Source organism: Thamnophis elegans, chromosome 10, assembly GCF_009769535.1.
Source record: "Thamnophis elegans isolate rThaEle1 chromosome 10, rThaEle1.pri, whole genome shotgun sequence".
In the NCBI taxonomy this organism is placed as follows: domain Eukaryota; kingdom Metazoa; phylum Chordata; class Lepidosauria; order Squamata; family Colubridae; genus Thamnophis; species Thamnophis elegans.
In genome coordinates, this window is record NC_045550.1 from 49,656,075 (window position 1) to 49,680,862 (window position 24,788).

The 24,788-nt window shown below is 35.1% G+C and overlaps 1 protein-coding gene across 2 annotated transcripts; it reads right to left on the reverse strand.

The window, feature by feature from the left end:
• Positions 1 to 3,203: 3,203 nt before the first annotated feature.
• Positions 3,204 to 24,551, reverse strand: NMD3 (NMD3 ribosome export adaptor). 2 transcript variants are annotated; one of them, XM_032225325.1, is made up of 16 exons: positions 24,454 to 24,551; positions 21,697 to 21,784; positions 20,574 to 20,708; positions 19,749 to 19,845; positions 19,314 to 19,394; positions 16,503 to 16,631; positions 16,006 to 16,096; positions 15,563 to 15,641; positions 14,046 to 14,142; positions 13,149 to 13,266; positions 11,870 to 12,015; positions 9,035 to 9,147; positions 8,359 to 8,431; positions 7,029 to 7,135; positions 5,842 to 5,912; positions 3,204 to 5,114 (listed from the first exon to the last, which is right to left on the reverse strand). In XM_032225325.1, the coding sequence occupies exons 2-16, from the start codon at positions 21,738 to 21,740 to the stop codon at positions 4,981 to 4,983; spliced, it is 1,515 nt and encodes a 504-aa protein (XP_032081216.1). In that variant the 5' UTR covers positions 21,741 to 21,784; positions 24,454 to 24,551; the 3' UTR covers positions 3,204 to 4,980. The 2 variants fall into 2 exon arrangements, with proteins under 2 accessions (XP_032081216.1, XP_032081217.1); XM_032225326.1 differs by having other exon boundaries at positions 24,408 to 24,551.
• Positions 24,552 to 24,788: the final 237 nt, after the last annotated feature.

Sequence of the window (24,788 nt, forward strand, 5' to 3'; positions counted from 1 at the left end):
ATAGTACAGTCTTATATCTCTTGCCATTTGTAGCATTAATGTTCTAGTTACTTTCTTAATAAATCTTGTATAAACCTCCCTTGGCAACAAGCTGTTCCTTTCATATCTCACAAAAGCTTGAAACCCAATATCTGCTCTTTCCATCAGCTTATCTTTGGTTATTACTAGTGCTTCTATTAAGATTTCTCTCCTTATCTCCGTCAATTTTTCTTTTTTATTCTTCTATGCTTTGAAGTCTGGGGTAGAGTTCCAATCCATCCATCTTCCCTTTTCATATTCTGCTCTTGCAATTACCAACCACACTCATTTTGTTGTCAGTACCCAGTTTTCTTATCTCTTTGCTCATTTTTTTCTTCCATCTTTTGAACTCTGTCCTCCACTTTCTTCATTTGGTAAACATCCTGAGTTTCGCCATCAGATTTTTCTGTTTTGTATTCCATATTCTCCAAACTCTTTTCAATTCTGTCACAACTAACAGATTTTGAATTTCAAACATAATCATTTGCAATGTTACAGTTTCTTTTTCTTGCTGGGCCAATTTTGCAGATACTGCCACTATAGGGTTCAAGGCTATTTTAATAAACTTCAAACAGGTTCATTTATTATCTTTCAAGTCAAAATGTTGTCTTTTCTCCAATAGCTAATGATAGAACTTTCAAAAGGCACCTGTATAAACAACTTATGCATTTCCTACTATCACTGTCAGTAACAATCGGTAAGAAACTTGAATCTCAAGTGATCAAAGAGAAAGAAGAAAAAACAATGTATCCAGCCTCAAGCCTCTAAGTGGCAGTGTAACTGCTTTTCCTCCTGTTGTTACAACCCTCTTTATAATCTTTCTTATTTTCTTCTTTATATTCCAAGCTTAAGAAAGAAAAAAAAAACCTTAAATAGAGATCAAAAACAATCCAATCAATCAAAACAAGCATTATAAAAAGGAGAATTTTAATCCATAGGTATAAGCAAAAGTGAAAAAAGAAGAAAAAAAATAATCCATTTAGTTTAAAAAATAGAGAGCCCCGTGGGAAAAAAAAAGAAATTAAACTAGATAACACACTAAGTTCAATGCAGATCAATCACGCCATCTACAGTCTTTTGTCTTCAATCTTAATTTAAATTTTTTTCTTGGGTAGTCTCTTCCTTTAATAATAAAATTTCCTCACCAATTCGACACACTTTCTCTTTCCGCTTTCTTCCTGTTCCGGAGCTGTCCCAACTTCAGCAGCTTCATTAGCTGAGTTTCTGTTGCCGGAAAAAAAGACTATTCCTGGATCTTTCAGGGACTTTGCGGTGTCCCTGAGATCAGCAGGAGGTGACCTTTTCAATCACTGTCTCTGTGGGACAGTTTAGGTCCGAATGGACCTTCCAGTGGCAGGAATTCGACTGCAATCTTGGAGCACCAAGATTGCATGTCATGTCGTTGTGATGTCAGCTCTCTTCTCCTTTGCTCTAATTTCTTGATGTTATTGTTGCCCGAGTTTGACTTCCTTTCCCATGGATCGAAAAACTTGAGAAAATACTAGATAATATTTGAAGTTACATAATCTTAAACCACAAAGGAATAGAATGTGTACTGTGAACCACCCAGAACAGGTTTGAAAACGGGCAGTGCCTACCTTGAATTAATTTTCAAACCTGAAAATTTTGTTTCTCATATTGCAATACTAATGCTCTCCTAATATCATAATAATAGTATCAGAAACAAAACATTTATCTCATTAATGTTTAATCTTTACCAAGAGTTAAAGAGTACATGTTAGCACTTGAAAGTTTTAGTTTACCAATGTGCTTGGCTGGTAGCTACTGTGTTTAATTATCCTATGACCCTTGAGTAGTACACAGCTGATACTACTTGTCTCCTGTGCTAACACACAATAGCAGTTCTAAGAGAATGTATCTAAACATGTCAAGACTGAAACAAATATTGTAATTTCTAAAAATCATATCTATGCATTGAGCATAATTAGAATAGAATCTCTTAGCACTATACTACTTCAGCAGAAAGGAGGGAGGCTGAAAGTATTTGCAAATTTAAATTTCAATATCAGGAAAGTTTTTTTAAAAAAAAATATATATATTATGAAGACGGGATGTGCTTTAAAAGGACTAAAATAGGACATATCCTAAGAGAGATGTTTTTGTATTTTCCCCTGTAGCCTGCCTAATGGTTTTGCTCTGCAATAACATATAATCCCTGACAATAGGAAAAAATTCTGCAGCATCAGAAAAACACACATACACTGACTGATACTAAATGGAAAGCTATCTCACTGCACTGTTAAGTCATTATTTTGAGTTTCTGTTAAATAACGAAGAATAGCAAACTAAATGTAAAAAATAGGAATATACATTTCTTCTCACATATAACAAAAATAATAGGAAGAATATTAAAAATGCAACTTTTAATGTGTTTTAAACATTAGGGGGAAAGAAAAAAATGTCAAGTATTTCCATTGCTGTTATTAAAATGTGTCAAAACTATCACTCCAAAATGTATCATGGCTATCAGTGGGTGGCTTTTTGGTTGATGAATTTTCTGTATTTATTTATGTTTTCTATTTTTGTTTACTTTAACCCTCAGGGAGACACAAAATCAAAGCAAATAAATCCCATTCTATAGTCACTAGAAACCCTGCTGATTTCACATTTAATCTGCAATTTTTATAGGAATTGTCTGTTTATTTCCCGTCATAACAGAGCAAAAGATTTAATTAGCTGGCCTACTACAAATGTTATGCACTGCGGATATAACCATAAATTATGAGTCATATGTAGGCTGTTTTTGCAGAATATATAAATATAATTTAATGAGTATTCTCATTGAATTACTGCAACTGTTATTGTTCACACAACATAACTAAAAGCACATACTAGCCAGTCACATTTTCATCAAATGTTTGTGTGAATGTGACAGATAATCCCCATGTAGTGAAGACAATCGGGAATGGCAATGCGATTGGTAGATGTTTCAGTCACTAAATTTAAAATGCAATTTTACCTTTTTTTTTTTTTGCAAGTCAACAATCTAATCTTAGGAACATATAGCTGAAATTAATTATGCTTCAGTGCTAAGAATGTTTTCATGAACACCTTATAGAGACTTCGATGAAAATAAAATGGATCATGCGGCATTGATGCAGAACAAATATATTAAGTGTACAAGATATGAGATGAAGTTGAAATATAGTATCAGCAATGAATAGTTCAAGCTTGAGAGATATTTTAATGAAGGTAGTCATTACCAAAACAGTGAAACAGCATTTACAAATTCATTGTAAAAATAGCAGTGTAATTTCTAAAGCTTCTTTGATGGAACATCCGCTCTACATGTAACATTTAGAGTGAAATCTTATGGAGATGTAAATACTATCCCTCCAAACATCATATGGATTCAGAAATGCATTTTTTTAAACTACAAAAACTTTCAGTAATGATACCATTTCTATTTAATTACTCTAAAATGAGGTATTATATACCAATCTTTTATGAAATCATTTTATGGCATGTTGTCCTTATTTAGGGAAATTGTTCATTTTTTAATCATTGTAAAGCTATTTGATACTGCCTCAACTCAACTCAAGGGAGAGATCTTGAAATTCAATAGGAAAAAAAAAAATTGTGCAGACTCCTTATGTTAGCTTCCCCAAACTTTGCCACACTTGTAAAATAATTGATTTGGCAAGGACAAAACTCCTAGATTTCCTCATTGTGCTTTCATAAACACATGTGTCACACTTTCTTACATGTCTAGTTTTAGACAAGTACTTATGAAATATCATTGCATAATTAAATGGTATCTGTAATCATGAATTATCATTCTAAAAACTGTGCCTGGGCATCTATAATCAACTTATGGAAATAAGAAAAGAAAGACTTCCTTGGTGTTCTTTAAAGATCAGATAATGACATATTAAGAAAGCCGAAACAAAAGCAGTTAGCATACCATAGAAATGGTGTCAGCTTAATACAGCATATTTTAAAGAAATGCTTTTATGTGGTTTGTGTGTCTACTTCTCACTTTTATCAATGAGAGTATGTTGTGCAAATAAGTTTTTTTCAAAGAAAGTATTTTTCAGACCTGTAATACAGATACTCCTTTTTACCTCATGAACATATTTCTAACCTCAACAGAAGACTGAAGAATCATGTCCTATTGGAGAAGTTAAACAGAGTTTATTCTAGCCTGATCATTCTCTACCTGTCTGGATTTCAATCACCATTATTCTGAAAGAACTGAAGGACACAAATATAGTTTTAAATATTTGGAATATTAGCTGGTATGCTTAATTGTGGGGTTCATGTATTACACTATCATCCTAATCCTAATCATAGTTTATTAATTCACATACAGTCCTAAACCAAAAAATAGTTTATAAATTACAATAGCTGGAGAAGAAGAGAAATGTCATTTTATGGAGCATGATGTTGTAATGCAAATGATATTAGATAAATTATATTATAATAATATGTGTCTTTGCATTATCTGCATAATTTCATGACTCGCATGATATTTTGACACTTAAAGTCATAAAGTATACTAAACTTTGAAATCTTTAAAGATCTTTAAATTGTTTTCAAATAATATGAATAATCTTGATTCAAATTGTTCACTTCCTAATTTGAACAAATCAGACTTCATATATTTGTCAGCTGTAAACTATGTATTTAAAATACTAGTTTGAGGTTTAATACTTGTCAACACCAACAGCCCCAAAGTACTGAGAACAGATATTGAAATTATTGAAATAATTGGAAATATACCAATTTGATATACATATGTATATATTTAAAACTTTAAAATCTATCATTTTTTCCTTTTCTATTAACCATTATAATTATACCTTTTGGGAGCATTTATTTTTTAATCTCTTCCAAATCTTATCAATATTATTTCTTTTTCAGATCAAGAATGCCTATAACAGATTTCTTAGGGACTTTTTCTCAAGGACGAATAAAATTAAATTAACAAGACTTCCTAACTTATGCCATCAGCATATCGGCACCTTCTCCCCCTGTAGCATCTTCAGATATCTGAAGGTCTTCAAGCATTTCAGTGAGACTGATTTGGGGAATGTTCTCATCATCTGTGTCACTCTCCACTGGTATCACTGGATCTACAATATGAGAACATAGCACATAATCTACAAAGAAATTATTACAAGATCAAACACCACGGCTGTCTGCATGGTATAGAATGTTACAATCTTAAAAAATTGGTAACTTGTAAACATATAAATGTTTAAGCTATGAAGAGAACAGACACCCATAAAATAAACTAGCCAATGGTAAATTCTCACAGTCTTGTTGCCAATTTTTTATAAAACAAAGGACATCATCTTAGAAATGGATATGTGGGTAAAGATGTGTGTTTGTAATTTGTTCTTTGTGGACGTCCATGTCCAGAGAAACCTATGAGCCAATGTATCCTTATTGCTGTTATAATCTATTGAGTTAATCCTAGCATCCACTGACCGCAGAGACAAGCATTTGAAGGTTTTTTGGCCATACTTTCAGAAGTGACTCCTAGTTTCTTCTTGCTAGGGCTGAGTGACAGTCCAAAGTCAACCAGCTGGCTTTCATGCCTAAGACTGACTAGAACTCTCATTATTCCAGCTTCTAATAATCTCTTTAACTATGCCAAATTAATTATCTTAATCCTCAGATAGTTTTAAAAATGTTGGCAGATCGAATAGATAAGGAAATCACTAATAATCAAACATGTCTTAACAATAAAGCTAATTTAAGAAAAAAATATGACCCCATGAATTGCAGAGTCTATAGATGCAATATTCCCTAATGTTGCAGGATTCAAGAAGAATGAAATGAATGTGGGAAACTTACTTTTATAAATATTGACATTTTTTCTAATTGTTTCATCTTCTTCTAGATCTTCTAGGAAGTCTTGGTATTGTCTGTAAAAATATCACATTGGAAATAAAGCCAACTTTTTTTTCCATCCAGAACTATACACATTCTAGATTACTTACGTGCACATGCAAATAACATGAAGAAAACCAAATATTTGGCTCAAAGGTATGCCTTATAACTGTTACAAACATTAAATTCCTGCTCCATATGAACCTATTCTGTGTATATGATGTTCAGAGAAAAATCACTTTCCAAATTGTACAGAACAACCAAATACAATGCTGGTGATCTTCAGTGTTTAATTTAGTATATAAATTGGGTTTATATACATGTTGGTTTACACTATACTTAGCAACAACTTGTTTCAATGGTGACTTCATACTTAATACAATTGGCTAATGATAACTGGTGAATTAGGAATGGGGACTTGAAAAATGTACTGCTGCACATGAAGCTATATCTCTGTGTGGCTGTTCTGAAAACTTTTCATAGCTCTCTATGATTATAGGCATAGAAACATTTCCTTTGGTGACAGTAATCAAGCGAAGAGGTTACAACACAAGCAAATAAATAAGACAGCAAGAGAAACCCCTAAAAACAGCTGTACCAATCTTCAAAAGGATTAGAGTTGCTTTAATACACTCAGGAGTGCTTTGTGTCAATGCTTTGCAAAGGGCTTTGGTTCTGCCAATGTGCTTTGCAAGGTGCTCTTTTCAAAAAATTTGCATAGCCTTACTGGCTAGATCAATTTATTTCTGAATAAAAATAATTGAGATTGTATAATAAGTCAAGCAAAACCAGGCAACGTAAATTATGATCAGGCCAATGTGCAAATTCAATCAAAATGGACATCAAGAGATAGGTGAATAAGCTCTTTCCTCACATTTGTGTTTTTCTGCTCAAATTTTGGGGGAAAACACAGAGCACAATTTAAGATTCCTAGATTTTCCCATTTTATGCAATTGTAGCTCAAATACATTAACTCCAATTTTTATATTTGCTAAACTTTGTGAGACTTCATTTATAAATGCATATGTCATGTAGATAGTTTTCACACGGATCTTCTGCAAGCAATGTAAACGAGCACAAGTAGGCAGATTAAGCTGGTAGAAAAAAAGATAAGATAAAGCATAAAAAAGGAGGTTAAAACAATTCATAACCTTTCATCATCGGTATCCATGTTATCTCGGTCTCTTTGTAATTCTTTCAGTTTCCAATTTCTGCGACGTTGACGCTTGGTGCGATCGTAACTTTTTTTAATCAAAACCTATGAATGGTGCAGGGGAAAAAACAAGTCTAGATCAATACAGTCTAAAGAAAAATATTGAGATTTCCTGAAAATCCATGCTTTTTATTAAATAGAACATTTGTAAATAATTTGACTAAAACTATTATTAGAACTGACATTTTGGTTCTTTACAGTGCAAAATGCAAAGCCAATATATTGTTTATTGAAAGCATTTTTAATTTTTACCTTTCAGATCAAAATAATAATAAACCCTACTACAGCAGTTTCCAAAGAATAAAAGTGCATTAAAGGCATTAAAAGTGCCTTCTCTATATACTCCAGCCATTTCACATATAGTGCAGATTATGAGCCAATATTTTGACCAAGAGTAGAAGTGACAGGAAATAGCAAGTTCGTTAAACCTATGTCTACACCAGTCTATTCTACACCCTTAATTTGATCCTGGAAAAAAGAAATGACTTAAAGTATAAATAAGGAGACAATGGACTTTGTTAAAAGTATTTAAAAAATAAACTAGAAGTGGTAACTTTAAAAATTACCATTTGGAAATGACTACTCAAGCTGTCTGAATATAAGATTTTTAGATCATGTGTAACTTTGGGGACTTACACGCTCTCCCTTATACAACAAGGAAATACTTGAAAAAAAAGTATTGGCCCAATTTTAATTGTAAATTAAATTAAATTTTATTGTGATTTTTTTTCATACAAACATGTAAAATTCACAGGCACTTCAGGGAGACAGAATGATCATGTTTAAGATTTGTAGAAATAAAAATGAATAGTGCTTGTTAGAGAACTTGGGCATAAAAGAAAAACAAATATAATTTCTACATCTAGCTAAGATAAAATAACATGAAGCAAAATTAATTTCTTATGCTACCAAAATATACATATAAAAATAAAGACAAGTTAGAATTCTTAGTGTGCATTAAGATGTATTTTACAATAAATTTTAGAATTTCTAGCCTATGTGGGATTCTGTGGCCAACAAAACATTTGGATGTTAATACGTTATTTGTATTTTAATATATTTGTATTGTTTTAAATTTAAGTCACCTAGACACAGTATTGTAAGATACATGGCTATATAAATAGAACAGAAGAAATCAATTAATTAAATAAGAAAGCAAAACAAAACTAAAATAAAACTGTCAAATTTTAGAATTTATGCCATAATTATGAATGTTTTCAATTTTAAGAAACAACTTGTTTAAAGAAAAAATAATGATAAAACCATACCACATCTGGAACATTATGGGGATTCATCTTATTTGCAAATTCATCATTCAGATTACAATTAACCAAATCAAAGCTGGAAAATAAAAATATGAAAAACATATATTAATCATTTATTATTCTATAAATCTTAACAAAAATATTATTTCCAAAACAATACTATTGAGTAGGATGGAGAAAATATACACCAGGATTAATTACCATCGAGCATTTTCATGAAAAAATTAAAATGTGTCATTATGCAAATAACTAAAATATTAATGAGAGACTTGACAGAATCTGTGTCAGTTTCCAAAGCATATAAAAATATTGAATCCCAATGTGCTTTGATCCAAGAGATTTACCAAGGCTTTAGAGACCCCCTTTCTACTCTTTCTAGAAGCAAATGCAATTTCTAGTTGCAGGGATATCTAAAATGAGACGTTTTAATGTAGGTTGTGGACTTTGGAGTTGGACTAGCATAAGGAACCTGGTTTAAAACTGCAAAGATAAAGCACTGTAGTATTTTCTATCTTTTACCAATGAGCGCTCAATTGGACATGATAGGAAAAACTGACTGGAATACGTCCATAATTTGGCCAATAACTTTGTTTTCAACTCTTCCCTCTCCCATTTAATTTTATCATGTGTATCAACCATAACATTGTATGTGCAGAGAAAGATGCAGAATATTACACACCCCAATACAAGATCTCCAGGATTCAGAAGATGCCCCAAGTGAGTACGACAGAAATACTGATGGTCTGTATTCAATTCTGAGGTTTTCTGAACCCAGGCTTCCGCAAGGATATGCTTAGAAATGTCAAAATAAAAAGAGTACATACATGAAAAGGAGTTCATTAACTGAAGCAAAACAATTACAAATTACTTTCTAGCCAAATGATTCAATCTTCTAAGCTGCAATTAGTAGTTTCACATGTGGCTTTTCCAGCAATACATGTTTGGTGTTCACCACCCATTTAGCAATCACTACTGTACACATGAAATCCACTATAGGCTCAGTTTACTTTCACATGTGGTTTTTCAAGTAATATAACAAGGTCATTTTGTATATTAGTAATACTAAATCACGGATCTCATTTGGCTTGGCACTGAACTGCAAACTAAAGTAATAAAATTATCACAATGCATATATGATTTATTTGTACATCGCAAAGTAAAGCTTTGTTTGATTGTTAAAAAACCAAGCAGAAGCTGATCTCCTCTAGAAATCTGTGTTGTGGTTTTAACCCACAGGAAGCTAAGCCAAAACTTTTCCTTTTAGAACTAGTGGTTCTCTGTGCAAACTTGGGAAAGATATGCTCTCTTGGCAGAACCTTGGGAAAGTGAGGCCAAGTGTTTTTTTCCTTTATTTAAGAGCCGTGGTGGCACAGTGGTTCAAATGCAGTACTGCAGGTGACTTCTGCTGATCATCGGTTGCCTGCAGTTTGGGAATTCGGGTCTCCCCAGCTCAGAGTTGACTCAGCCTTCCGTCCTTTCGAGGTGGGTAAAATTGAGGACCTAGATTGTTGGGGGCAATACGCTGACTCTGTGAACCTCTTAGAGACGGCTGTCAAGCACTGTGAAGTGGTTATATTAGTCATAGTGTTATTGCTATTTCAGCGCAAAGCTAGCTCTACCGGCTCCAGGAGTTAGGTAAAAAGGGGTATTTTAGGTGCAGCTGCTGAAGCTTTAGCTGTTTTTCTGGCCTTTGATTCCTGAGCCTTCTGCCCTACTTTTGGGTAGGTGGAGCTGCTTTATACTATAGTGTGCCCCTGGACCCTCCTAACTGTTTGGACCTTCCTGCATTTTCCCCTGCTGTGGAGGTTTCCTAGCATTCAGCCCTTTATTAGGGTCCTGCTTCATCCTGAGGCAGTCCTGTACTTGTTACTTGGGACTCTGTCCACTTAATGACGCGTGACTTCATTTGATGACTTACAAGGGGAATTGCCAGGATTGTACTGTATATACTCGAGTATAAGCCTAGTTTTTCAGCCCACTTTTTGGGCTGAAAAAAGCCGCCTCGGCTTATACTCGAGTCAGTGAAAAATTTGCCCGAAATGGAGGAGAAAAAGGGGCAGGGCCATGCCGCTGGGTGACACTCGTGAATGGCCCAGTGCCCCTGTGAGTTTCCCCTCCCTCTGTGTCAGTTTGCCGCGCAGCGCGCACCGCACCATCCCCCCTCCTCACGTTCTAATGTAATGCAGGGCTGTCTTACGATTCCCCTTCCTCCCCCTCCTGCCGCTCTGCAACGATGTCCCACCTCCTCCTTGTTATGGCAAGCAGCCACATAGCGATGTCCCACCTCCTCTGGTACAGTGATCCAATGATAGGAATCACTGTGCCGTGTGTCATAGGAGGCGGGACATCGCTCCCGCGGCTGCACGGGACATCATCATCACAGCGGGACATCAGCATCATGAGGTGAGTGAAGTATTTCATTGAATACACCGCTAGTTTACTGTTTTTCTTTGAAATAAATATTCAAAAACATTATTGGTATCTATTTTTATTTTTGAAATTTACCGGTAGCTGCTGCATTTCCCACCCTAGGCTTATACTCGAGTCAATAACTTTTCCAGTTTTTTGTGGTAAAATTGGGTGCCTCGGCTTATATTCGGGTCGGCCTATACTCGAGTATATACGGTAGTTGTTGAATGAAGTATTCCTGTAATGCATCACTTAATGACTGCTTTGTTCAACAACTGATTCTGGTCCTAATTGTGATAATTAAGCTAGGAATAACCTATACTTAAATACAGAATGTTACTCTTGTAAACTTGCTTACGTTAGACAAGAACAATTATAGTAATTTACAGCATATGTCTCTTTCTAAGACTAATTGTATCACATTTATTGTCATGACATCATTGAAAATAAAGCGTTTGCATATATTTCTAAAGCAAGCCAAGAATCCATCTTTTCATAAATTCAAAGATTGTGGTAAAAGTTGTTTTCCTAAATAAAAGTATTCTAATCATACCCCTAAATTATAAAATCTGAAGTTTATCATAATTTCAATCATCTGAATAACTCGTTTGAGCTTATTCATGATTAATCGCAAAATACTCTTCATTTTAAAGGATTTCCTCCAAGTATAGCATGACAAATTTTAGATCAAGCCTTTAAAAAAGCAAAGAAAGTTATAGGGATAATCCTGAGCATACCTCTGTGGATGAAATTATGATCTTCTTGGCAGTGTTACTCCAACTGCTGAATATAATTCTAATTAAATATGCTATAGATTAATATTTATTATTTCCTTATTTATTTTATTTTTCTTGTTTTACAATTAATAATAGTGGCTTTACTTAGTTATTTTAGCTTTGTTGTATGCCATCCAAATTCACTTTTGGTGAGATAACTATATAGATTAATTATATAAAAATAGACAACATTTAATTCATTCTGAAGAAACAAGGACTTCGCTGGAACTATCATATTTATATGCAATATACCTGCAAAGAGAAACAATGTTAATCAGGAATCAAGATTTGCTCAAGCTTCTAGCAGAGAACCAAACAAATATGCTTACCTTATTGGATTTCATGCCTGCACCAGCATTTTGCTTCTGTTCATAGGTTCTACTGATATCCATTACAATAAATTCTTCTAACTGCTTTGGATGAAACAAGCTATTAAAAGGATGACGCCAATAAGTATTTCCATCTATTTCTGCAACTGAAAGAGCAAAAGAAGAAAATAGGAACCAGATTAGATATTTATGAATCAATTGTTGACATTTCTGGATATACATGCTGATCATGGTGGATTGCAGGTGGTACGCCCCCGAACAGGCATACCGGTGCCTGCCCTGAGCACCGGATACCTTTCTGTTACGGTGCTCCAGAGGGCCCACCTGCCTGCCTGAGCTCCTTACCTGTATTTGAGCTCTTTGGCGCTTCTGCGCAGAGAATGCACAGTGCCTGTGCGACACTCCACAGAGCAGCTGGAGTGTTGCGGAGGCTCACGGGGGCATCACAAGAGAGAAGGATGCATGCATGCGCTGCACGCATGTGCGCGTGCTGTGCGTGTTCATGTGGTGGACGCCGGGCCCGTTGCACCGTACCAGTTGCACCGGGATCCGGAACCCACCACTGATGCTGATATGGTGTTCTGGTTAATAACCTGATATTGGTGAAGTAGTTTTTAGGCTTTGAATGGGGAAATAGAACACACAAATTATGGAGGAATCGCAACAAGTATTTATTCTAGTTAAGTTCTAATGTCTTAGAAATTCAGATAGCTGGAAACCTAGGACTCTAGCTGCTAAGGGCAAATATGAGGTCCATATTGTTCATTCACAGCTTAATTGTAGATGAGTAAGTGTATTTGCATATAATATCAAAGCATGACTGGATGAGTTTATTTCAAGATTTGCCTTTCTGTGTTTTGGGTCCTTTTGATTTCAAGGACAAAACTCTTGTGAAGAATCTTGAATGATACCATGCCTATGATCAGAATCTAAGAATCTGCTTTAAAACAGCTGTAAGGTGGTATCTAGTTAGCAGGTTTTCATTTATTACATTATTTTATTATCAATTTACATTTTTAAACTTTTGAAAAACATGTTTTAAATTTTTTAAAATAATATTTTACTTTTTAAAATGTATTTAGATTCCTTGAATCCGCAATCATGAAAACAATACATTAATGTCAAAGATACATGCATTTTCAACTGTAGATTCAAAGCTTAAAAGTAGTTCAGTTTTTAAAAAATGCTTTAGGACTGTATTGACATTAAGATTCATGCCAAGTTTTTGTTTTTGGTATTGTAAGATTACAGTTCATACAGAAAGTATCAACAAACTTACTTTGAAGAGTACTTGGATCAATGATGTGAATAGCACTGGTTACCCGGACACAGATGCAAATCTGGCTCATATTGCCAAGGCTTTGAGCCAGTTTTGGTGACAAACACACAACATTGTCCTGCAATTGAAGAACAGTAACAAAAAAATGGTATTTATTTCAATTTTCTATCTTAAACTGTTTTAATAAAAATTACAGTCCTGAAAGACATACGGAGATCAGAAAAGTACACCGATATGTGTCCGGGTATTAAAGAATTAATGCAATAAGGTTAATGAATTAATTAATATCAGCTAATTAATGCTAAATGGAGATTTAAATAGTATTAAAATTGATTTGTTTAGATTAGCTTATTAACCACTGCAGTTGATGAAGTATGTACATACAAATCTATATATCGAATTTTTAAATTTTAGATAGTTGCTGCTACCGTCTGTATACTGTGGTTGGAAGAACATTCAATTGAATTAAACTGCACTTACTTATGAGATTTCATACCAAAACCTCTACTGACATCAAGATGTAAGTCAGGAATGAAAAAAATTATCTGAAGTGGTTAGAACACAAGTACCATCTTCTGACCACATCTAGTTAATGTAGTCTGGTTGAAATTAAAAGGCAATCTCCAAAGAGCCACAGATTATCCATCTCTGAGAACTGCAAATAATGTATTAATGCTCTTACAGGAACCCCATATTCAGAGTCCATTTCTCACTTCTTTTTCTCTCATAGTGAATAGTATCCATTATATGCTGCCCACAGTGAATTAGGCAGCATATAAATGTAATAAATAAGTAAATAAATAAATGAATAAATACATGTACAATAAATACAATCTGTAAGGAACATCCAACTCCGGGCAAAAAGGATTTGTAGTAATCCACAAAGACAGAAAATACCTTGCATACTGGAACGATCTCAACAGAGAAAGTGCTTTTGTAATTATATGTATTGCTGTGAATGTCATGAGAAATCAAACGCTGTGATGATTTAATTCTGAAATTAAAAAAACAACGACAAACTCAAATCAGAGCAAATAAGACTATAGGTATAATTCATTTTTTTTAAAAATCATGGTTTTCTGAAAAAGTCATGATGGCCTGGTTTGTAGACAATCATAATGAACAGATCCTCATAAGACAATCATAATGAACAGATCCTCATAAGCTTACAACAAAAAATCATATTTGGATTAGATTAATAGATGAATTAGATTTCACAATAAAAATCCTTCCCTCCCCATCCTGTAAAATAAGGTAGCAAAGAAGGCCTATTCACAATTACAAATCTAAATCTTGGCAGTATTCCTTGAATCCCTTCTAGTTTGTAAAAGTGAAAATTGAAAGAGGACATTTCAAAAGAATCAACATTCTCCAAAGATATAAACTATCATCTCCATAATGGTTAATACGTGAACAATTCCGACTGTTAAATATTCATTAAAAAGTAAAACTGCAAGGATCTCATTCTACTATTAGTTTTCAGAGCATAATCTTTCTCTCTTTCCAAAAGACAGAAGCAGAAAAACTTCAGAGATAAAATGCAAGAACATGTATTGGATTTTGGATTCCACCACAAAATCGCGGAGGACAAAATCGCGCTCGACGAAAGCACGCATTTGACGTCATCACAGCGCGACGAAAACATCGAAAAATAAAGCTAAAACCTTACCCTAACCCCCCCAAACCTAACCCTAAACCTAACCCTAAACCTAACCCTAAATCTAACCCTAAACCTAACCGTTAACGTAACGCTAAACCTAATGCTAACCCTTAACCTAACGCTAAACGTACCCCTAAGGGTCTAAACCTAACCCTAACCCTTAACCTAACCCTAACCCTAACCCTTACCTTTATGTGAATCGGCTTGCGTTAATTTTAATTTTATTTCAATTTTTAATTTTTTTCGTCGCGCTGTGATGACGTCACATGCGCGCTTTCGTCGAGCGCGATTTTGTCCTCCACGGTTTTTACGGATCACGGGATTTTGCTCCCATGATATATGGTATAACTTTACTTATTTATTAAATTTATATGTTGCACATGTCACTTGTAAGATGACTCTCTCAGTATCTTGTCTTGAAAGGAGAAATCTTCTTCCAAGTACATTTCACTATTCTTGTTTGGGAGATTGCCAGATCTAATGTTTCACTATATTTCTATTATCATTATTGGAACTATAATAGGTAAATCTTCAAATATAATATCAGACAAACAAGACAGTACTTAAAGATGAGTATGTCTGCTATGGGTTGTTAGTGATGATCTGGGGTACATCAGAAAATAAACCAAGTGCAGGGACTTTTTTTTCCCTTCCAAATGTTTAACAACTTGGGGTTTGTTTACTTTTTTTCCAATATGTGTACAATGCCTTCAACAACTATGTGCAATGGACGATTTAAAGAACAAAGTCTTACCTACAAGGTACAGTACACTGAAGGAAGTCCACCATTTTCTGAGCATGCTGTTTGGAAGCAAAATAGAAATCCAGACCATCTGTAGGTAGGTAAATGAAATTGAAATGAAGATTTATTTATAAAGGATCTTATCTTCCTGGATTTTCATGAAAAGCTGTTTTGATCTTTCATAGACTAACATAAGTTGACTTCTTTAATATGTTTAATATAAACATATTAATAAAATTTTAATTCTACTCTAAAGCTAGTTAGGCAGCAATGTAAATTTATTTATTTAACAAACAAATAATAATCCTCAGCTGACTTTCCTGTGTGACCCGGTTTCTTTAAAAAGCAAGCATCTTATTCTTGACTGCCAGTAACTCATGCTATCAGTATTGAAACTCCAATCACTCAAAGGCACACAGAGCTTTACATAAAGAATGTAAAAGCATATTACTTACCATGAATCTCTTTGATCCGAAGAGTATTCTGGTGAAGCCTGTGCTTTAAAATTAATTGCTCCAAATAATAGAATGTTTTTTTATGCAGTGTCTATAAATAAAACAAAATTTATACATCGATTGTGTTTAGATTCCTGTAAAGGGATTAAAGGCATTTAAAAAAGACTATGAGAACTATCATTTCGCTTCACTTCCAAAACTATGTAGCCCGTACAAATTACAAAAGCAGGAATAAAGATATAGCTCAAAATAAATACGTTTTCTAGAGAAACCTGGAATCAATTTGTTTATTTACAGCATTCATATTCCACTATTTGGTTTGAAAGATTCCCATAGTTGCTAGCTAAGTAAGGAAAAACAACAACAACCAAGCAAGAATATTTGTGTTTTGGTATACGTAGGTATATTTCTACATTTCTACACATCAGATGAAATTTTAGCAGATGAATTATGTCTTCAGCATTTATTATTAGTGATACATACACACATATACATACCTTTTGCCTAACTTGAACTACTGATTTCCAGAAGTCCTTAGCTTCAATTCGATGGCAGTCTTCACACATCTGTGACTGAACAATATACTCTACTACAAAGATTTGCTGAAGAATTGCACCATTCATTACCTAAGTGAAAACAAATAAGATTTGCCACCTTGAGTCAACTGGCAAATAGGTGGTTTTGCAAACTCAATGGATAAATACATCTCTCCCTAATTTTTTTCCTTCTCCAAAACTTATCAGACATGTAGTTATGGTTGTCATTTTTTCTTCTGCTAGAAGACTTTCATAAAGCACAGATAAATGATGAAATATCTGGAAACTATGTACTACAACAAATAGTTAAAAATACATTTACCCTACGGAAGAAACAACTTGAGGGAAAATATATTCAAATGTTACACAATCTTCAATAAGGGGTGTCATATAGAAGACAGAGGGGATTTATTCTCTATTTTCATGGCGGACAAGACTAGAAGCAAGGGAATACTTTTCATAGAAGACAAGACTGGATTAAACCTACAAGGGAATACTTTTAGTCCAGAAAATAGGAGGAATTTATTGATTCAGCATAACACAATGATCAGTATTCCTTTGCTGAAATTCTTGAACAAACAGATGATTGGTAATCTGTCAGAGATACTATAATGGGAGCCTGTTGTCAACCCAAGGCCATTTTGAAACTCTAGTATGGCAATAGCCTGCATTAAGTAGGGATTGGGCTAAATGACAATGAGTGGACATGCTCCCAGGCCCTTCCCCTAAATATTGCTAACGGATAGGAACTAGGAAGTGTGTCTTTTTCATCTAAGTCGCTATCGTTCTGTTCCTTAAAGTTTGGCAACCCTGAGATAAGATTGGATAATTACACATTAGAAGGTTGACTTGGTGCTAGCTTGGTTTTAATCTGGTTTAATTTATATGATATTATACATTGTCTTGACTTTTGACTGAGTTACCCAGGGTTGGTTAAAAGATGGATAGCTATATAAATATTTTAATTAAACAAATAAATAAATGAGTAAAAAATTCAATCTATGATAAAAAAAATATTTTTAGTGATGTATATGTAGATTGCGAATAATTACTCAGTTTGAATTTAAGACTTTGCAGAGGAATCTGGATATGCTTATAATATGAACCTACTACAAAAAAAGGATTCCTTAATGTTTTATTGATCTGCATAAACTCCCAAATCTATACATGTTTAGAATAGAATTCTTTATTCTTTATTGGCCAAGTGTGATTGGACACACAAGGAATTTGTCTTGGTGCATATGCTCTCAGTGTACATAAAAGAAGATACATTTGTTAAGAATTATAAGGTACTACAAATAATGATAGTCATAAGATACAAATAAGCAATCAAATTATATTAGGAAACAATTAATATAAATTGTAAATATAAAAGCAACAAAGTTACAATCATACAGTCTTAAGTGGGAGGAGATGGGTGATAGGAACAATGAGAAGATTAATAGTAGTGCAGCCTTAGTAAATAGTTTGAGAGAGTTGAGGGAATTATTTGTTTAGCAGAGTGATGTTGTTCGGGGAAAAAGCTGTCCTTGTGTCTAGTTGTTCTAGACACAGTTGTGCAGTGCTCTATAGCGTCATTTTGAGGGTAGGAGTTGAAACAGTTTATGTCCAGGATGTGAGGGGTCTGTAAATATTTATTGGGAAATGAGATGTTTTGCAATTTATTTGTGTAGAATAATATTTGTATACTGCCCAATTTCAAAATACATTGCAAAAGTGTAACTACAACCTAAATCCACCATCTACATAAAAAACCCATTGGAATAATATGGTTTTCAGAGCTTCATGAAACACAGACAAGATAGACATTCATTCTATCTCCCAGTACGAAGTGTTTTTTCTACTAAAAGTGACCTAGTTCCTACATACTTAAATTGATATCAAATGGGTAAGCTGACAATCTTCCTAAGAATCAATGCACAGTGTTCCAGTTCTGCTTAGGAGAGACAATCCTGCCATGTATATGATGCCAAGCCATGTATGACTTCAAAGGTTAAAAACAGTATCTTGGAAGTTATCAGTATTCATTGTAGCAACTTCAATATACACATCACATAATTAAACTTATTCCCCTAATCAGCAGCCAAGCTGCTGCATCTAGACCAATCTGTGCTTCTGAGTTATGTTTAAGGCCAGCCCCTTGAAGGCAGCTTTATAACAGTCCAACCACAAAGGTTATGGACTATACTGTACACTCCTAGAGAAAATACATTTAATGCATGTAAATCATTATTAGAAACTTAACAAATAATGAACAAGAATATCCTCAAATTTTCCTAGTTAGCATAACTTGGGTTTTTGATAAAGATTTAGATTTAGATTTTAGATTTTAATAGCATTTATAGGCCGCCCTTTTCCCTGAGGGGACTCAGGGCGGCTTACAATAACAAGGAAGGGGAGTGAAGACAAAACATAAAAAGAAATGTGCAATAACTGAAAAATACTAAAAACACAACATTCTCTCAGCATTCGGGAGGGGCGGAAGAGTTTATCCCCAGGCCTGACGGGCTAGCCAGATCTTGAGGGCTGTACGGAAGGCCTGGACTGTGGTCAGGGTACGAATCTCCACGGGGAGATTGTTCCATAGCGTCGGAGCAGCAACTGAGAAGGCTCTCCTCCGGGTAGTCGCCAGTCGGCACTGACTGGCGGATGGAATACGGAGGAGGCCCGCTCTATGCGATCTGATGGGACGCAGGGAGGTTATTGGCAGAAGGCGGTCTCTCAAATAGCACATTAATTCTGTAATTTTGAAAAAAATAATAATTTACTTGCCTCTTTTTGTATAGTCAACTTTACTTTAAGTCTTTTAGAATGTGGTTCAGTCCATACAAATCCTGCATCGATCAACCGAACCTATTAGGAGGAAACAGCATGATTATTGTATGACTGCTCAAAAAGGCAAACATAACAGAGACGGAAACATATTGACTCAAGTTTAGCTTTTAACTAATGTTACCACGAATAAAAATACACATGCTTTCTGTATATTAAAAAATAAACTCAGTGCATGTTATAATTACCTAACTTAAATCATTTGTTTTCAAGTATGTTGGTCCACAGTGACTAGGAATTCTGGATTTTGGAAGTAGCAAAAAGTTGAAAAAAGTCTGAGCGATACTTCTGGGTACTGAACTTTTTTGTTCAAGAGTGATAGCAGTATCCAACCTAAGTAAAATTCATACAAAAATAAACATATGTATGACTAACCTTACTAAGAGAAGCCTTAATTTTTTTAAGGCATAATGAAAGTAGTTCTCTTGATTCCAAGGCACACTGTAGCCAAGCCGCTGGTGGTTGAAGATATCTGAAATATAAAGAAAGGGGTGGGGGGATCAATTGAATCATTTATGTTTAAGGCAACCTCCCGCCCTACCCCCAGCAGTCAGTTTTGATAACACAAGTGCATACATTTTTTTTATTAAATATAAAAGTATGTTTTAGAGTAATGGACATCAAGAAGACTTTTAACATGTAGCAATGACTAATTTTATTAATTTCAATGGTAATAAAACATAACTTATAGTACAATCTTAAAAAGTTCCACTGAATTCACAAAATTTATTTTATTTTTTAACTACATTATTCTAATCTAAATCTGAGCAGTGATTCAATCAATGGGCTTTTCTATCAGCAATATACCCCATTACACAAATCTTTGTATTTAAATTCACAGAACTTAATTTACTCTGGATGAATATCAGAAACGTTTTAGAATTTGAGCTAACAGAATTTCAATTTAAAAATACTGCTATTTCATTTCTTGATACAAATGTTTGGTAATTTGGTAATTCAGTAAATTTGAAATCTACATTTAATCAGAAGCAAAGGAAAATAAGCTATAATTATTTATTTGCACACAGACCCTATGGTTTTCCAGGTTTGGTACGAGTACTTGCTGGCAAGTGGAACTAAGTGGGAGTGCTTGCGTAGCATATAAAAGATTTACAATTCTAATCTAAATTATTAAAAAAACTGGCCTATCATAACATCTAAACATAGCTGTTAATTTAAAATCCAGAAAGTAGATGGTACCTTTCACACTGTTTGCAGAAATGAACAGTGACTTGCTTAGGAATCCCCTCAGTGATATCCACTTGAGTTCTTAAACAGTTTACACACATATTGGCTGGGTTTGGTGGGATTGCAATGCCACACTGGCAACATAAGCTATAACACATACAATTATCATTAAAATAAAACACATTGTTTATTAAAAAAACCAAGAGGATAACGAATACATAACTTTGCTTTCTACGTAGTGCCAGGAGTGTTACACAACTATCAGTACAATTTTGATTCAGAGATTCAAATACCAGGATGGTTTGACTGAAGCTGCACATCAAAGCATATTTCTGAATCAAGACAGAAAGTCCCAATTGAATCAGTGAATCAAATCTGAATCACAAGCAATCAGTACACTCTTACTGGAAAAAGCAACTTTATCATTTTGTTACCATTTTTAGTACAAATATAATAATTCTGGAATACTAATGCATTTTACATTGAATATAAAACTAAGTAGGCAACATTAAAATCGATGTATAAAAAATGGTATCCCAAGGATTAAATCTGTGTAGTGTAATTCTCATTTTCAGAATATTTTGTTGCACAAATGCATATGCCACAGAATTTGTTTATATTATTATTAATCTCCAAATGGCTTATATTCAGAATCATTTGAGAATACAACCACACTTTAAGAAGTAAGAGAAGATATTTAAGATGTAAAGCCAAACCATTTATGCAGATACTTGATAGACCTCATGGAACAATACCCTCCTCATCAAATCAAAGAATAAAATTAAGAACTACTTTAAGTCCTTTTTGACATCTGGTTACTTTGTTCATATGTCCATGTTCTTAGCATCAATATAGAGTTAACTTGTCGCTTCTTTTTTCCACCTTTAATTTACCTGTCTCGCCTACAGATCTGGGATTCTGTGTTTGACCTTGTGTACTATTCTATTCAGTCACTGCACTGCTTAAAAATCATTATAACACCCTGATTTAAGTTTGTCACCTAACAATTTATGTTTCAATATGCAATGACAGTCTGTTATAGCGTTTTCAAATAGGCAATCCCCTGCATACATTTAATCCTATGATTTCATATTTTCTACATGTTTAGTTTGACTTTTAAAGTTATGTTACTCACATGTTCCCCTGGTGAACCGGAGTATACTCTTTCATATATTCCATGTCTTCTTCCACATGTGATTCTCAAAAGTTACAAACACTGACACCTAGTGGAAGAAAGTCAGACCTTGGTAAATGGAGTTATGAAGCTTAAATCTATTACATTCTAAAATTCTTAAGGTGGAAGGATACGTGCTTCAATTTCAACCAAGAAACGAAGATTTAATAATTCCATAAAATACCAAGTGCCAAAAGCAAAATATAAAAGCAATAATTATAGGACTGGCTTTAGCCACACTATTAGAAACTAAAGGAAGGAACTGAGTTATAGAACCAAATAGAACCAAACTACCACAATTCAGAAGCAGATACCACTGCTGGGGAAGAGATGTTGGACACTAGTGTGCTTACAGAAATGCACCATTTTTATTTTTTTTAAAATGGCAAGTTAGCATTCTGGTAAATCAGTATTTTTAAATTTTTTCATACTCCGGAACAGTCATTATGTGAATAACAGTATTATTTTTTAAGAACCATTCAAAATTTATCCATAAAACTTCAAATATGTACAGGGCGGGGCATAACCTTTTCCTAGGGGGTCACAGCAAGATCGACAGCAGTTTACAACTTCCGCGACACCTCATTTTAAAGCCCATAAAAAACTGAATTGAATGAGCTATTAAATGTTAAATTTGCTTTAAGAATGGCTGGAAAATTCGATTCGGAAGAACAAAGGATCATTGACAGAATAAAATGCATTGCCTTTCGAGAGGCTCGCGATGCTGGAGCGACGTTTATCAATCGAAAATGGATTGCAAACAAATTGAAACGTCATCCGGATTGGGTTACTGATAATTGGAACAAAACAGCCCAAGAATGTTTCACAAAATTTGGAGAAGGGCGTCCTCTGCAACTGTCCCAAGAAAGCAAAGCCATCATTGCAACTGGCAGTCGCAAACAACGAAAAGGAAACCGAAAAGTGGCCCAAGAAATCCTTCAAATTCGTGGAAAACGAGTTGATCAAAGGACAATCGGCCGATATCGAGAACGAGAAGGTTTGAAGCCATTCCACGTCATTTGCAAACCATTGAAAACTCAAACACACGTTCAAGATCGGCTTTGGTTGTGCGATTGGTTGTCTGAATGGACCGAGGAAGATTTTCTTCATTTGGCGCCATCTGACGAATTCTTCGTTTATGCCATTTGAAAACCGAATTTCCAGAACGATCGAATTTGGGCTAAAGACGTCGACGACATCGCCAAACATGAACGATATCGACAAATCGTTCGCAATCCGACTTGCATCGGGATTTTCGTCATTTTCACAGCCAAGAAACTGCATTGGGTTTTGAAGGATAAAGGGGAATCCTGGGATGGCAGTTATTTCCGTGAGAAAATTTTATTGGAGAATGTCATTCCATTTCTCAGTGATCCAGACAATGTCTTGGTGGTTGGTGAGGCTGTCTTTCTTCATGACAAAGCTCCTTGCATGCGTGCAAATGCGACTCAGCAATTGTTAAAGGAAAACAATGTCGAATTTTGGGGCAATGACGTCTGGCCGGGAAATTCGCCAGATCTCAATCCGGCAGAGAACATTGGGGCCATAATTAAGGATGAAGTGGAAGCTCTGATGATTCAGGAGCAAGGTCAAAATCGATATTCGGTTGAAACTTTGAGAATGAATTTGGAAACTGTGTTGAAAAATCTGGAAAATCGAACGGAACTGTTTGAAGATTTGTTGTGTTCTTATCCACCTCGTTTGAATGCTGTTCGAAGGGCTAATGGTGGTCATACTGACTATTAAATCGTGTCAATAAACTCAGTTTTTGATGGGCTTTCGAATGGTGTATGAATTATTTGTGTTGTTATTACAAGTGTTGCTGTGACCCCCTAGGAAAAGGTTATGCCCCGCCCTGTACTCCACTGAAAAATATTTATAAGAAGCAATACAGATAGTGCTTGACTTACAACAGTTTAGTGACCGTCCAAAATTACAACAGCAATGAAAAATGAATTATGTCTATTTTTCACACTTGCCGCTGTTTGCAGCATCCTCCATAGTCACGTGATCAAAATTCAAATCCAACACGGGCAATTGACTCATGTTTATGATGGTGCGGTGTCGTCCCTGGGTGATGTGATCCCCTTTTGCAACCTTCTAACAAGCGAAGTCAACCTAAGTGGCACACCTTTGGGTTCTTATTAATTAGGGACTTTTCTTTCTTTGCTCAACAGCAAAGCAGGCAGTAACAGTTCTTCCCAATTTGTTGGCTCATTTCTCATATTTTGGGAAAAGAAAACAGATGAATTTTGAACTACTGTATAAAGGCAGTGCTTCTGGCCATTTTAAGATGGGCGGACTTCAACTCCCAGAATTCTTCAGCTAACATGCTGGGCTGAGGAATTCTGGGAGTCGAAGTCCACCACCTTAATATGGCCACGATTGAGGAATATTGCTCTAAGGCATGAAAATGATCCTCCCGGAGAGCACATTTGCGACACCCACCCTCTCTAGATCCTCCTGAACACAGATCCTGGGTTTAACTCCGAAGCTACCTGGGGCTTGCGAAGGGACATCGTTCATATCAGCCCATCCCACCCACCCACCCACCTCCAACTGCACGTGGCAGCTAAGCTGTCGCGGGGACGCCAGTCAACGGCCAGTATGGCACGAGCTCTCTCGCCACCCCCACTCCCCTCCCCTCCCCAATCGCGCGTTCCCTCCCCAACCTGCAACACAACGGGTCGCGTTCTTGTCTTCTCGATCTTAACTTACCCTTCCCTAACAAGCAGCACTTCGCCGCTTACGCCAAACCCTACAGAAACGAAGCAACTCTCGCGAGAACGCCTGTTACTCCATTCCCCCCCTTCTCAAAAAGGGGGAAGTAGAAAGTTAGATGCTTAGAGAAAGAAATAATCACTTCCGGTAATTTTCGCCTCGGATCCTTTCTAGGCAGGCAAAACTTTATCGCCCATACAGACCTCGTGGAGTCTACGGCGTGTTCATTGGGGATCCGAAAGCGTAGGGTTTTGTGTGCGGGTTTTTTGAGATTCCTTTTACCGCGTTTGGAAGGAAAGCTTGTGAAAACGCAACGCACGAGGAAAACCCTT

Bases quoted from the DNA above. Each gene is read 5' to 3' on its own strand.
- NMD3 (XM_032225325.1), bottom strand. From the start codon at position 21,740: ATGGAATATATGAAAGAGTATACTCCGGTTCACCAGGGGAACAT. The intron at 19,395-19,748 runs GTTAGTCATACA...TCCTCCTAATAG, and splicing joins TTAAGGCTTCTCTTAGTAAG to GTTCGGTTGATCGATGCAGG. The intron at 16,097-16,502 runs GTATGTATATGT...TTTTATTTATAG, and splicing joins TAGTTCAAGTTAGGCAAAAG to ACACTGCATAAAAAAACATT.